At 52.6% G+C, this 15,867-nt stretch overlaps 1 protein-coding gene across 1 annotated transcript; it reads right to left on the reverse strand.

Annotated features, from left to right (window-relative positions):
- Positions 1-90: 90 nt before the first annotated feature.
- Positions 91-15,699, reverse strand: LOC115768781 (protein pecanex). Its single transcript, XM_030713476.1, has 14 exons — positions 14,731-15,699; positions 14,343-14,664; positions 13,270-14,280; positions 11,849-12,077; positions 9,918-11,800; positions 8,964-9,869; positions 7,523-8,905; positions 6,369-6,529; positions 5,897-6,296; positions 5,488-5,834; positions 5,074-5,426; positions 4,645-4,977; positions 2,772-4,575; positions 91-1,417 (listed from the first exon to the last, which is right to left on the reverse strand). The coding sequence occupies exons 1-14, from the start codon at positions 14,881-14,883 to the stop codon at positions 362-364; spliced, it is 10,341 nt and encodes a 3,446-aa protein (XP_030569336.1). The 5' UTR covers positions 14,884-15,699; the 3' UTR covers positions 91-361.
- Positions 15,700-15,867: the final 168 nt, after the last annotated feature.

The following is a 15,867-nucleotide window of genomic DNA, read 5'->3' on the forward strand; positions in this document are numbered from 1 at the left end:
TTTATAGCTAGGCGCAAGTTCTTTATATGTAATATATATAGTATATGTATACATATATATGGTATAGGGTATATGGTATAGGGTATAGGGTATATATAGCTTGTATAATTAATTAATTAATATTTACATTTATCCAAACTAAACGCAGTCGTTTTAAAAACTCTACTTTGATTTCATGGAAGTATTTCTTTGTTGTATTCTTTTTTTTTTATAATTATTTAATTATTTTTATTTTTATTTGCTTAGATCCGAATTCGTTTCAGTTGGGCTAAATTGTTCATCAAATGATATACACCACACACGCACACCCCTCTCTCTCTGTGTGTGTGTGTGTGTGTGTGTGTGTGTGTGTGTGTGTGCTTTAAACTGTGGTTCCATTATCCTCGTCATCTTTCTCTAATTTGTCCTGTTGCTGCTCCTCCTTCTCCATCTCCTTCTCCTCCTGCTTCTCCTCCTGCTTCTCCTCTTCCTGCTCCTGCTCCTGCTCTTGCTCCACCTTGATCTCCTCCTCCGCCGTGGGCGTACTTGTCGGCGTGGGCGTGCCGCTCACCTCCAGCGACAGCTCCTCGCTTGGCGGCGTCTGTATCACGTTTGACTGCGCCGCCTGCTCGGCAGCGAGAGCATTCGCCTCATCCTCGAGCTGTTGCAAATGCTTGCGCAGCTCCTCCTCCTGCTGCTCCTCTAGCTGCTGTTGTTGCGCCAATCGACTTGCCTCCAGCTCACGCATCAGCTCCGGCGGCAGCTCGCCCGTATAATCGAATGCCGCGAATGGCTCCGTGGTATCAATATTGATGGCCTGCTTCTTCTTGTCGGCAATCAGTTTCCACATGTTGAGCAGCATATTGAAATTGACGCCCGGTGGCAGCGAGCTCGCCGAAACAGCAGCTGCTCCGGCCGCAGTGTCGGCCACATCGCCGGCAACGGCAACCGCAGTCGAAGCCGCAGTCGCAGTCGCAGTCGAAGCCGCAGCTGTCGGTGCTGGATCGTCATCCTCGTCGGAGGAGCTGCTGCTGACGGCGCGTATTTTTGGCATCTTGCTGCCGCTGCCGCTGGGTCCCAGGATGGGCGTCAGCCCGGCCAGCTTCAGCTGCATGTTGTACTCGTGAAAGTCGCGCTGTATCGAGCTGCGCCTGGAGTTGGCCATCTCCTCGCTGCTGCTGCCCAATATCTGATTGTATTCGCGCAGGCCCAGCTCCTCGACGGGCACATAGTGCTCCCCGATCTCGATCAGATACACACAGCGATTCACATGCGAACGGAACAGCACATCCTTGTGATTCGGCACCCATACGTGCACCACATGTCCCACCATTCCCGCCGTCGGCTCCCAATCCTTCCAGCTGAGCCGGCCGCCATTAGCGCGCATATGATCCGTGGGCCAGACGACGGCATCGATGATGTCCAGACAGTCGTAGATCTACAAGCGAAGGCCAGTTAAATAAAGTCCGTCAACTGCGAGCACAAAAACGCTCTCAAGGTCTCAAGTTTGCCGGGTTCAGGTCCGTTTCAAAGCGGGTTTAAAACTGGATTAATCCAAGGATTAATTCAAGCTCTGAGCTCGATAAAAATCCTCTTTAGGAGTAATATTCAAAATTATGTCAAAATTGATTTCTTTTTCGAAAGTGTGAATATGAAAATTTTAAAAAATTTTGAAAAATAAACAAAAGCAGGTATAACCCGGCCTTGTCCGTGGCACGTATTAAAGAAACTTGCTCAAAAAGCTTTAAAAATGTTGATGAACCCCATCGGAGGGTAAAAAACAACTTCAAAAAAAAAAAGATATATATGTCTATAAATAAGAAATGAATTGAATGAAAGCTATGTGAAATAGAAGTGATTCGGGTATAAAACTGGCACAAAATCAGCTTTAAACCGGTTGAAAACAACATTTAAAGTATATTAAATGAAACCCCATCAAATAAGAGTCTCTTGATGACAAGAACTTTCAAATAGACGGTCTAATTAAATGGTATAAACGAATGAAACCTGTGTAAACAGACATAATTAGGGTATGAGACTGGCATAAAACCGGTTTAAGAACGTTGTAGAACCTTCTTAAACCCTTAAAGCCGGTTTAGAACTACCTGTAAAAGTGTATTAAATGAAACTCAAGAGCAGAAGACTCTCTGAATGAGCATAACTTTTCAATAGATAGGCTATTAATATAATGTAAGGGTATGAGACTGGCATAAAACCGGTTTAAGAACGTTGTAGAACCTCTTAAAAGCCGGTCAAAAACTACCTTAAAATTAAATTGAGTGTAATTCTATAAATATGATATTAAATGAAATTAAATGAAAAGCTGTGTGAAACTGGGATAAGCGGGGTATAAGATACGAATCTAGCCTAAAACCGGTTGAAAACTACAACCCAAAGGAAATTGAAGAGCACAAGGGTCCCTCTTATTGACTATAACTTTTAGATAGAACGTCTATTAATATGATATTAAATTATGAAATGGATGAAAGCTGTCTAAAACTGGGTCAAGTCCGTATTAAACCAGTTTAAGCCCGATGTAAAACCAGGTTTAAATCCGCTTAAAAGCTAGTTTAAAAGTGGCTCAAATATAACGGAAGAGAAAAGTCTTAAAGGGATTATATCGAGGCTAATTTATAACTCAATAGAAAAGTCTTGAGAGGATTATATGGAGTCTTGAGAGGATTTATAACTCAATGGAAAAGTCTTGAGAGGATTATATCGGGATTAAATCGAGGCTTAAATATAACTCAATAGTAAAATGTTTAGAGAATTATAAGGTGCACTTGACTCACCCCCGTATCGTCCACAATGATGACCTTTCTGTAGATATCGATGCGCGGTTTGCGCGGCGTTTGCTGAGCATTCGATGCGGATGCGGTTGCGGATGAGGATGTTGTTGCTGCTCCTGCTGCTGTTGCGGCTGTGGCTGATGCTGCGCTGGTGCTGCCGGAGGCTGAGTCGCTGGCCATGAGGCAAATGGGTCCCTTGGTCTTGCGCGGATAATCGCCGGGCGTGGTTATGATATTGCCAACGCCGGGGCCGATGCCGAGGCTGCCGGACGAGCCGGACAGCAGCTTGTTGGAGCGCGGACTAGACTCCGGCTCGGCCAGTTCCGAATGCATGGCATTGGCATCGGCCGCAGCATCAGCTCCGCTGGCAATGGGCAATGTGGCGCGCCGAGTGCTTCCCTGGAGCTGTCCGCCGCTGCGCGTGCGCGGTCCAGTGCTGGAGCCGGGAGCCATGCGCAACGTGGAGCCGGTGCCAGTGCCGGAGCCGGAGCCGGAGCAGGCAGCCTCCTGGTCGCGTTCGCGATTAAGCAGACCAGCTATGAGCGTGGTCGAGGTGGGCTTGACGGGCATGACGGCCAGGCCGCCGCGGACCACGGCCAGCGTATCGCCAACATAGCTGCCGGCCATGCCGGTCATGCCGGGCACATTGCCCGGCCGGACGTGGCCGTAGTAGCTGTTGACGGTGAGCGTGTTGTAGAGCGGCGCCGAGATGAACACCGGCGCCAGATCCGTGCCAGATTCGCCGCCCGTGCTGCTCGCCGTGCCGGGCGCGCTGCCCGAGCCGGCGACAACTCCGCCGCCGGCGCCGCCAACGCTCGTCGCGCCCGCTGCAACGGCGGCTGAGCCTGCAATGGAGATGGAGCCGGTGCCGGTGCCGACGACGCTGCCGCCGCTGCCGAAATTGCAGGCGCCGCCGGCGCCGCCGCCGAGCTGCATGGATGCCTCCATGGCGGAGCCGGAGCTGCAGCCCTGGCGGCAGCGTTCCCGTATGCGATGCCACCAATCGAGTACGGTTTGCCTGATCGTGTCGAGGGTTATGGCGCCGCCAATCACCTGACACAGCTGGCCATTTGTGTCCGCATAGGATGTGGTCAGCGGCGAGACGTAAATGGGATAGCCAATGGGCTGATCGCAGCTGGAGTTGATGATGTTGCGCAAAGCCTGCTTGGCGTTCTGTATGCTGCCGCGTTCCGGATTGCGATTGCGCAAATAGATGAGCTCCTGTTGCTGGCCTGCCCACAAGCCGCGCACGCATTCGCGGTTCAGTTTGATGACGCGAAAGCTGAGAAAACGCTTGGTCAGCCGGATGATGCGATACTCGTCGGAGCCGTCCTCCATGACATGGCGCAGCGCCAGCAAATTGGGTGCGCCGCGCAGCACAGCGCTGCGCCAGACGGGATCCGCCTCGTGCGAGATGACCAGCTCCTTGGAGCAATTGTCGATGGCCTCGTACAGGGCGAGCGGATCGTGAAACTCATCCGGATTTGTAATGTGATCCTGTTGCAGTTTGAGGGCCATTTTAACAGCGGGCGCCACAACTGAATGCAGCAGCTCCATGTCCGCGAATACCCATTCGTCGCGCGGCGACGTGATCCGAAAGTCGCCCTTGAAGAGCGCATGGAGGCCGTGCAAAAAGTACTCGACGCCCGTCAGTGAGCTGTGCGACGCGGTGGCCAGGGATCGACGGGCGAGCAGGCCCAGTGCCAGGCACAGGGACACCAGCGGTGCGTCCTTGTTGACGCTCTGGGCGCGTGGCTTCGGCGTCGGCCGCGATGTCATCGAGGGCACAGTGCTGGGCATTATGGTGGTCAGATTTGTGCCCTCCTGCTGATTGATGGTCGGCTGCAGGCGCGGCGAATCCTCCTTGCGCAGCGATTTGCCCGGCGTCGTTGTCGACGTCTTGGCCAGCTTGACGAACACATTCTGATCCATGTAGGCCACATAGTTGCCCAGTCCGGGCGCGCTCTCCGATGTCTGACGCGAGATGTTGGCAAAGCTGTGCGAGCTGCTCAGCTGATCGATGCCGCCCAGCACGCTGCCCTCCGGCTGGACAACGCCGGGCGCCGTATTGCCGCCGCTCATCGTGGCGCTCTTCTGGGGCCGGACGCTGCGCAGCTGTTGCTGCGACTGCGACTTGGACTGGGGCACACTGGTGCCGCCGTGCGCGGACAGATTCGGCGTGCTCTTCGAGTCGTTGTGCGCGGGCGTGCTATTCGCCGTAACTGCGCCCGCATTGCTGGCCAGCGGTTGGATTGTGCTTGGCGCCTGCTCAACCGCGGTGCTTATGCTCAGGGGTGGCGGACGCGGTGGGCGTGGCGGTGGCGGCGGCACCACAGCAGCGGCAACTGTGGGCGGCGCTGTGGCGGCAGCCGGTGGCGCCGGAGGCTCCTTGACTGGCTGCACTGTTGGCTCCTTGGCGGCTTGCGCCTCCTTGCGCTTGTCTACGCAGTAGTTGATCCACTTGAGATAGACGTAGCAGAAGCTAGAGCGTGTTATGCCAACGGCACGAAAGTCGAAATCCTCATCCAGATTGAAATTGAATATGGGATCGAGATCGACAAATTGACGGCTCAGCGTATGCTGCAGTGCCTCCTGTATGGGACCCGAGGCGAGCCACTGCTCCAGCTTCGGATTCCGCACCACATAGTAGATGATGCTCTGCGAGAAAGGAGGTTTGCAATTAGTGTCAAGTGGGCTTGGAGTTAAGTGGGAGACGCACCTTAATGTAGTAGGTGATGAGCACCTTGCGGTACTCGAAGACCTGCAACGTGGCGCTGGCCAGGTTATCGGATATGGAATAGCCCTCGATGACATATTGGGCGGCAACTACCTGCCAGGCTAGCCAGCGCGTGGAGAACATGGCGTTGGCGCTGAGCAGGCGGGGCAAATGGCCGGGATCACAGCAACAGCAGCCATCGTTGTCCTCGACATCCTCCGTAATGGCCTCCACCTCGCGCTGCTGGCAATAGGTGCCGCGAAATTCCAGGCCGCGCATCTGAAACGTGCACAGCCCGTTGCCCAGCTCGATGATGTGCACCAAACAATTCAGATCGTCCGAGGCGAGCACTGCAAAACGGAAATTATGTTGCTGGAGCTGCGAGCTGGGAGTTGGAGCTGATCTCACTTACCGAAGCAATCGCCCTGGTTGACATTGCCCCAGCGACCCATGAGCAGATCGCCGCAGAGCGAATGCTGCAACGAGCGCGTCAAATGCTCGTAGAAGATGCTATTCAAATTGTTGTCGTCGGCGCCGAGATCGCGCTCCAGCTGCGAGCTGAGCCGCGTGTTCGAGTGATCGATGCGACGCGTATTGTAGTCCCGTTCCCAGAACTTAACCGGACGCACATACGAGGTGAGAAATATGGCGCTGCCCAGAAACGGATTCAGCGGCGTCGACAGCAGCGCCGAGATGCCCGCCTGCAGGAACAGCATGGCCGAGTGGGGCACGCTGAAGGGCTGGGCGAAGGCATGGAAAGCCGAGCCCCACGTAATCTGCCACGGCGCGATGTACGTCACAATGAACTGCAGCTGCAAGGCGAAGAGGTACGAATATATTTGTATTATACATATATATATATTACAGGGTATTCTGTGGCTTACCTTGAGCAGAAAGTCGCAGCACTTGCGAAAAGCGAGCGATACGAAGAAATAGTCGATGATGAAACTTTCCGTTGCCATCGAGAAATCGATGCGAAAGAGCAGCACGGTGAATATAATGATCAGGTATTGGTTCGTCGGATCCGAGTATGCATTACGGACAACTGCAAAAGTAAGGGAAGATGGCACGTGGTTAGTTGAAACGAAGTTATAGAAAAAGATCTATAGATATAGATATAGATATAGATATAGATATAGATATAGATATAGATATAGATATAGATATAGATATAGATATAGATATAGATATAGATATAGATATAGATATAGATATAGATATAGATATAGATATAGATATAGATATAGATATAGATATAGATATAGATATAGATATAGATATAGATATAGATATAGATATAGATATAGATATAGATATAGATATAGATATAGATATAGATATAGATATAGATATAGATATAGATATAGATATAGATATAGATATAGATATAGATATAGATATAGATATAGATATAGATATAGATATAGATATAGATATAGATATAGATATAGATATAGATATAGATATAGATATAGATATAGATATAGATATAGATATAGATATAGATATAGATATAGATATAGATATAGATATAGATATAGATATAGATATAGATATAGATATAGATATAGATATAGGATGATATAGTAGACTTTGCTTATATTAAAGGAGTACACGATAAAAATCTTAAACTTGGTCGATCTCTTGACCGGAAACTAAATGAGCTAGAGCTGGGAAATTTGGTATTTAAGTATTACTTAAAGTCTCAAGTCTATTTCAAGCAATTCCCAACTATTCATACCTATTATGAACTCACTGAACTCGGGAACTGTAAGAGCAACAAGTGAGAAATTTGGTATGTAAGTATTACATAAAGTCTCAATTCTATTTCAAGTAGTTTCTGGCCATTATATATGAACTCTTGAGCCCAGGAACTATAAGAACTACAGGTGGAAACTTTGGTCTGTAAGCTTTCACAAACATGACAGGGATATAAAGACATAGAAAGAGACAGACACAGAGAGAGAGAGAGAGAGAGAGAGAGAGAGAGAGATGGAGAGAGAGGGGGAGATAGATGACATCATGCTGTCGCACTTACATTTGAGCGCGCAAACGGCGACGATGAGCGTGCCCCAAGGAACTCCGAACTTGTCGACAATATGCTGCGAGTCGGCGGTCAGCGATGATATGGCCAACAGAGGGAAGAGCACGTTGCGCTCGAGAACGCTCAGATAGATGTAGAACTTCTCGAACCACATGATCTGCGGCGCATTGAGCACCTCGAACTGGCCGAACTCCTTCTGGCGCAGCAGCGGTCGAGCGAAGCACAGCCAGGGCATGTGCTTGCGCATCTGGGGCACGGCATAGTGGAGCAGGGCGCCTAGGGTGCCGATGAATACGTAGAGAACGACATTGAGATCCGGCTGGAGAACGGTGAAGACGGTGCTGCAATGAAGCACAAGGACACTGACGCCCAGCAGGGTCATCACAACCAGATCGTTCTTCAGGCGCGTCGTCACAGTTGCCTGCAATTTGCGCGGCAACGGATCGGGCAACTCATCCTGGTCCAGCTCGCTGTTGTCCAGCTCGATGGCGGCATGATCCTCCTCCTGATGATCATCCGTCTCAGCGTCCAAGGCTGTCGCATCGATGTCTGTGTTGGCGGTGCCCGCGCCGGCGGTCAGTGTGGACATATCGCCGGGATTCGTTGTCGATGAACTCGAGATTTTGTCATCCTGCACATCCTCGTTGGTCTTTGCCTCGTAAACGTTCTCCTGACTGCGCGATCTCTTGACCAGCTCCTTGTCTGCTGCTGCTGTTGCTGCTGCTCCTGCAGCTGCTGCTGGGTCCTCAACGCCAATGGAAGCGTACGAGCTGGAGGCGGTCATGGCGCGTTTACTGCTGCTGATGGTCTTGGCCAGCGTTTGGCTGCTGCCCAGCGACGAGGCCTTCGATTTGCTATGCTTCTGATTCAGCTGTGTCTCCGCTTCGTGCTCGTGCTCCTGCTCCCGTTCGGGCTGCTGCTCCTCGCCCATGGCGAGCTTTTCGAGCGAGCTGAGCTCGATATGCTCATTGCTGTTGGCCATGGAGCTGAGCTCCGGCTGGCGTGCCCGATGCGTTGCAAGCGGCGTTGGCTGCCCCGTTGACGTCGGCTCCGATGACTGACGCTTGCCGCGGCTCAGCTGTTGCTGCTGCACGTGCTCCTGCTGCTGCTGCTGCCCGGCTTGGCTACGTTTGCGGCTGTGCCTCAGGTCGTCCTCGTCGTCGCGATAGGTGCTCACGATGCAGGTCTTGATGAGCCGCCACAGATGACTGAAATCGCTCGCCGAGCGCGACAAATGATAGCCCAACGGTATGAGCATGGCGCAGAATATGGAGAAGAGTATATACTGTGTGCCGCGACGCTCGTCCAGGGCCGCGTAAAGCGGCCCGTAGAGCAGCAGAATGGCGAGCACGGAGCGCAGCAGGCAAAGGAATGAACCTGCAACAAAGTAGATTAATGAATTGGTCAAGCAAAGCTAAAGAGGATTGGCACTCACCGAGCAGACTGCTCGCCGCATTGCCGCCAAAGAGATGCATATCGAGCTGCTCGAGCAGGTACATGAGAAACGTGTTGATCTGCGGGCACAGACCCACCGAAAAGATGATCGGAAAGCAAAGTAGCAGCACATAGAGCGACTGCAGCAGCAATCCGACCACATGCGCCGGCGCATAGTGTATGCCAAAGAAAATCATTGCCTCCGGCGGCCGTTGCGCATAATCCGTGTCCAGACGCTTTAGCAGCAAGAGCAGGCCGCCGCACAGGCAAAAGTATATGGCCCGGGAATAGGCGACCGTCTTGTTGAAGCCGTGCACCGGCGAGGCGGCATCCGGCTGGACGCTCTTCACCAGCGAGTACTGGGCGCCGGCGATGACCGCACAGAAGAGCAGCACGCACAGATCCTTGTAGTAGTTGTGCTGCAGAATGGCAGCGCCCAGGCAGGCGACCAGGGTGCACAGCACGCAGGCCAGCAGGACGTGCAGCCAGTGCAGATCACGATCGAACAGAGCTAGAAGCTCCAGGCGATCCATGGCTATCTTGAACTCATGCTCCTGGCCGCACCACTTGAAGCGATACTTGTAGAAACTCTTCGGCACCACCGTCTTCTCGGCGGCCAGCAGGCAGGCTGGCCGCCAATACTCGCAGTACGGCGCAAAATGACCATCCACATTCAGCATCGGCTGGCTGAGCTGTTGCTGCAGCTGCTGCTGTTGCTGCGATTGCTGCTGCTGCTGCTGCTGCCGGCTGGCGGCGGTGTCGGTGGGCAGGGCAACGCCGGCGTTAGTGGCCGCTGCCACCGCCTCGTTTAGCTGCTGCTGCAGTGCATCCGTGCGTGCTGCCTGCAATTCGCTGCGCATCATATTGAACATGCCCTGCAGCGAGGCACGCGTCGCTCCCGCTGCTCCTGCTCCCGCTCCTCCAGCAGCTCCCGCCGTTGTGGCATTCGCCGCACGCGTTGAGCTGCCCATAAGCATGCCCAGAGCTGGCGGCGGCACCGTCGTCTGTGCGCCATTGCCTCGCGCTTCGCTGCCCGTTGAGAGCGCAGCCATTTTCTCAATCATCCGCTTGGCGTCCATGCAGCGCTTGTCACGCGCCAGCGCCAGCTCGATGTGCGTCATGTGCTCCACGGAGCTGGAGGCGGGATAGCTGCTCTGCAGCGCCTGTATGGCATCCTGATAGAACTGGAAATGCGCACTGGACATGTTTGGCGGCACAATACTGGGATTGGCCGGCACGGGCGTGCCATCCGGCAAGATGCCGGCTATGGGACGACCGCGATCATCGACAGCGCCGCCGTGCATCAGCCAGAGCATCTTGTGTATGTCCGCGGTGAGGCTTTCCGTCAAGCTGATGCTGTGCGTCGAGTTCGACGAGGAGGAATTGCGCGAAGCGCCGCCGCCGGGCAGCTTGTGCTGCTGCTGCTGCTTGATGACCGCCAGATCGTTGCGGCAGGCGTCCAGCTGGTTGCTGGTGGCGCGCCGGCGACGCAGTTCGTCCACCTCGCGATAGTTGAGCACCTTGGGTATGGCGCCTAGGCTTCTGGCGGCCATGCGTGATGTGCACGGCTTTTCCTCATCCTCCTCCACCTCCTCGTCACCATCCTCCTGGTGCTCCTCCTGCTGCTGCTCACCATTCTGCTCCGGCTGCGTTTGGGTCTGACTGCTGGGCAGCTGTTCCATGCCGGCGAGCAGCTGATCCTTGGAGCTGGCGCTCACCTGCTCACAGTCGCTGGACGGACAGCCCGAATCGGCCTCGCTGCGTATCAGCGCAGCCGTTGCCGTCGCCGGTTGAATCTGTTGCTGCAACGCGGGCAAGGATAGCTCCTGGCGCATGGCCTGCTCGGCGGCCTGTTCGCGCGCGCTCTGCTGCTGCCGATTGCTGAGCAGGGGTGAGCGTGAGCCCGTGTTGTTGTCCGTCTCCTCGTCATCGGATGCAGCGGTGGCCACTGCAGCAGCGGCTGCCGTTGGGGCGCCCGTTCCGGCCGTGCCCGCCGCGTAGAGCTCACACTTCTTGAGCACGTCGTCCAGTTGACTGTGCGTCTGCTGCAGTTCGCTGAGTATGTGCTCGAGATTGTCATCAAAATCCTTGAAGACATCGTCATCATCGTCCGCCAAAATGCCGCCCACATCCGACTCGGCGCTATGATGCGTCTGACTGCAGCCGAGGGCGCGTGTGCGACGCCTCAGCGGCACATCGTCCAGCTCGTCGTCGTCATCATCGTGTCTGCCGTTGACATGGTCCGTTTCATCGCGCGGCTGTGCGCCCGGCGACTCGTCGGACGTCTTCTCATCCAAATGCTCAACAATGGGATAGACGGGCGGCTCGATGAGCGCTTGCGTTGAGCCGCAGGCGCTGGAGCTACCAAAGATGACGCTGCTGCAGCTGCTCCCACCGCCGACGCCGCCGCCGCCGGCACCGCTGCTCTCCGCGTATTGCTGATCGACCAGACGTGGCGGATAAAGGTTCAGCAGCTGATTGCGCACCAGACTCTTGCTCGGCGGCGGCAGGGGATTCCGCAGCTGCTGCTGCCCGCTGATGGCCTCCACGCTGTTCGGATGCGGGCTCAGATTCGAGACGGACGGCTGCGGGCACAGCACCTCCAGAGCGGCGCTCTTAATGCGCCGGACACCGTTGCCTCCGCCGCCCGTTTGGCCGCCGGACGACAACAGCGTCGACTTGGAGCCGCCGCCCTGTGCGCTGCTCCCGCTGTTCTGTTTGTGATAGCTGGTTGCGTTGGAATGTCGTCTCCGCTTCATCGCGGCCGTGCTGCCGTTCCGTCCGCCTCCGGCCCCAGTGCTGCTGCTGGCATTGCCGCCGCCGCCGCCGCCGCTGCCGCTGCTCATCTCGCCCAGCACCTGGTTGGAATCGGCGCGACCCGTGCACGAGCTGCTAGAGGCGCACAGCTGCAGCGCAGACATTGTGCTGTTGGGATCCTTGCGCACAATCGCGCTGCCCAGATGATGATGCAGGTGATTGTGATGCAGCTGATGGTGATGGTGATGATGATGATGGTGATGCTGGGCCCGAAATGGCGCCTGATGCGGCTGCTGCTCAATGCCCAAATCGGATTTGGTATAGCTATCATCCTCCAGGTACACATCCGACGACGAATCTGCAAAGCGGCAAAAGCACATTAAAAACTGAATAACCTCAAGCAGCACATGAGCATATAAAACAGGCAGCAGGAGGCAGCTCCAAGTCGACAAAGTGCTCTTTGGGGCAGGGTTGAGTCATGTCCGCCTGCCTGAGTGCCTCGATCTGGGCAACTACTTGAGCTAGAGGCTTGCCATTTAGGCTCTCATATTGTCAACATTTCCACCTCATTGACCTCCCTGACCTTTTGTATATTAACACTTTATGCCATATCGAAGTCGAAGTTAAACAAGATCTCATTTTCCATACATATGTAAATAGATAACAAGTAGAAGGAAATAGCCGACGCCTGAAGTGGGCGGCTTGGCAGGTGGGCGTGCCCTCGCGCGTGTGTGTGTGTGTGTGTGTGTCTTTGTGTATGTATAGCTGAATTTATTGGCCCTGAGTCGAACCACCTGTTGGTTTTTTTTTTTGTTCGTTTTAAAGCACGAATAATTATAATTATTATAAATAATAATTATAAAAATATGAAATAAAATTCAAAAATTTAAGGCATATTTATCGCCATAATGGAGCACATTTAAATACTCTACCTCCGGGTAGGTGGGTAAATTATTGGGCCTAACACGTGGAATTTTCTAAAAAAAAAAATAAGTTCATCTAAAGAACTTTGACGTTTTGTGCTGTGTCCTGATCATAAATCAGACAATCAATCTGTCCATCAATCAGTTTTATATATAAATCAGTTCATTATATATATTAGCAGGATAAATTAGTCAGTCAATCAGTCACTTACATACATTAGTCGGTCGATCAATCATTCAATTTGATATATCAATCAGTCAGTCAATTGCATATATTAATCAGACAGTCAATCAGTGAGTTTTATATATACATTAATTAGTTAGTCAATCAATTACACAGTCAATCATGCACTTTGATATATCAATCAGTCTGTCAGCCACTCAATCAGTTAGTTTAACCAGTCAATCAGTCAATCAGTCTTGTATATCAATCAGTCAATCAAGCAAACAGTCAGTCACACAACTTGCACAATCAATCATTCATTCAATCAGCCAAATAAAATGTAATATACTGACCTAACTGGTCAGTCAGTCAGTCAGTCATATATATCGATCAGTCAGTCAATCGATCTGTGAATCATTCACCTATATACGTAAGCAAAAGAAGTTCTTGAGAAAAGCTCTCACCTAATATCCAGGACTGGAGCGCACGATTGCAGGCATCATTGGCAGCGCCGCGACCGAGACCCAGTCCCAGCTCCATGTCCTCCACATCGTTGACGCCGCTGCCGATGCTGCTGGCATTCTGATGCTGGGCATGCTGCTGCTGCAGCTGTTGCTGCTGGAGATGATGGTGCTGGAGATGCGAGTGCTGCTGCTGCATCGACTGGAACAGGCCGGCGCGACTCTGATGCTTCAGGCGCTCATCGTGCGTTTCCGAGCTGCGATGTCGCTGCAGGCGCGAGGAACGTGTAGTATTTGGCTGGGCCACAACCATAACCGCCGAGGATGTGGAGGCAGTGTCGCTGCCAGCTGCAGCTGCAGCTGCCGCCGCGCCCGCCTGTGCGTTGTTGGCCATGAAATGCTGTCGCGGATTGGCCCCCGGCCGCACCGCCTTCGTGTGCAGAAAACTGGGCGCTGCCGCCGCCGATGTTGTTGTTGTTGTTGTCGTCGTCGCAATGGTATCCGACTGATTGCGCATCAGCTTGGCGCTAAATGTGGGCTCCGCGGCACCAGCGTCGAGGCTACTCTGGCGCTCGAGTCGCCGCCGATGCCGTCGACTAAATACCTCCGAGCATTTGCGCGACAAATGACCCGTGCGCCCCGTGCTGACTGTGGTTGTGCCCGTGCTGCTTGTTGCTGCTCCTGCTGCTGCTGCTGCGGTTGAGTTGGGCGTGGAACGGCTGGTGTCCGCTGCAGCATTGCTGTTGGTGCCGCCGCCGCCGTTGCCTTCAGCGGGAGGCACAACGACCTCAACCATTTCCGGATAGACGGCCAGATACTTGGTGAAAAGCTCGTTGGCGGATAGATTATTCTGTGCAGCGGCGGCAATAGTGGATCGTATGGATTTGCTAACGCTAGCGGAGCCAGCGATCGATTGCTGATCTTGTTGGCTGCCAGCGGAGAGCATCGACGGCGCATAAAACATAAGCTCAAAGGACTCCGAGCTGTTCTTGCGATGCACATCGACTTTGAGATCTGCAATATGAAGATGAATGTGTTTGAGTTGGGGCTATGGACATGTTGCTGGGCATGCTTACCTATAATGCTGTTCACATTGTCAATGGACATGATGCTGTTCTCCTCGCTGGCCTCGTTGATGGCCTGCTCCACAGACAGATGCGAGCCGTTGTTGCCGATGGCGCGCATCACTTTCATCTCGATGCCGTTCTCCTCGTCGGGATCGCGCTGATCCGATTCCTTGGTGACTTTGAAGAATTGACTTTTTAGATTCACCTCGGACATCGTCTGCGCCCGATCGTACAGCCGATGCAGCGCCAAATTGATAAGCTTTACCAGCAATATGGTGCCGCTGGTTAGCACACAATACAGGCACCAGGTCAGCCATGTGCTTGGAAAGTACTGCAAAGCAAAAAGAAATGATGAGATGAGTTAAGTTTTGAGATCGGACGAGCTCAGCGGACTCACCAAGTAGGCGACAAAGGGCGAACAGAGCAGGTAGAGCCAGAGATACAAATGCACCACATTGCAAAAGACGCCCTGATGCGGATCGTAAAAATAGCCGCCGGTCAGTGAGGCCCACACGCCCTGGCGCAGTATCTCCAAGGTCTGTGAACCCATGGTGGCCTATACTGCATTGCTATTATCGGATCGGATTAAGGATCGCCGTCTTATCAACGTTTTTTTTCTCAATTCCACTCAGTAATCGTTATCGCTATCGTTATCGTTGTCGCTGCCTTCCAATTGGGAGCTTAAAGCTCAAAGCCAGCGAACGGAGTTGAAATCCGAGAGCAATCGCTCACTTTCAAAGGGGGGGCGGGCGGTCGAAAGTGTAGGCAGGCGCCCATCGGTGTGTGGGTGTATGTGTGTGTGTGCGCGCGTATGTCTGTGTGTGTGTTAGTGTATGTGTGTGTAAATGAATTGGCACAACGGGAGTCTGAGTTTGGGCAAAAACAATGCAAGCAAAATAAATAGCTCAAATTCGAGGCGAGGCGTTGTTGCTGAAATTTAAAACTAGATATTTTGGCGATTTGTTGCACTTGCTGTCAGCACTTGCACTTCGAAATTAAGATTACGAATACGATTTTAGTTCACATCGATTTGCTTTCAGTTGTTGCTGCTTCTGCTGCTGCTGCTGGTGCCGCTGCTGTTGCTGCTGCTGCTGGTGCTGGTGCTGCTGCTGGTGGTGCCTTCGTGGATGCAGTTGCACCGCGGTAGCAGTTGGAGCGTGTTGGTTTTTTAGTTTACCCGTTGATGCGAGCGTTGTCATTGTTGTTGTTATTCGAACATCTCGAGCATGGTTTCAGCTTCAAATTTGAACTTTTCTTTATTTGGATATTTGTTCTGCTTTTTTCTCTTTTCTTTTTTTTTCTTTTTTTGCAAAGTAACACTCACTCCCTATGCTCCCTCGTTTCATATGCTTTTTCTTTTATTTTGCCTTGTCTTCGCTCCGCCGTCGCTATGTCGAGTTATCGAAACGTCGTCGTATCGTGTTATCGAACGCTTCAGTGTTGTTAAGCGTGGCTGAAAAATCGAACTCTTGGCGCGCATTTAAATGCGGCAGAGTATACTTGTTTTTTCTTTGTTTTTACCAGTTTATTTTCA

This window comes from Drosophila novamexicana, unplaced genomic scaffold (genome assembly GCF_003285875.2).
Source record: "Drosophila novamexicana strain 15010-1031.04,08,12 unplaced genomic scaffold, DnovRS2.1 tig00002012-arrow-arrow-pilon, whole genome shotgun sequence".
Classification (NCBI taxonomy): domain Eukaryota; kingdom Metazoa; phylum Arthropoda; class Insecta; order Diptera; family Drosophilidae; genus Drosophila; species Drosophila novamexicana.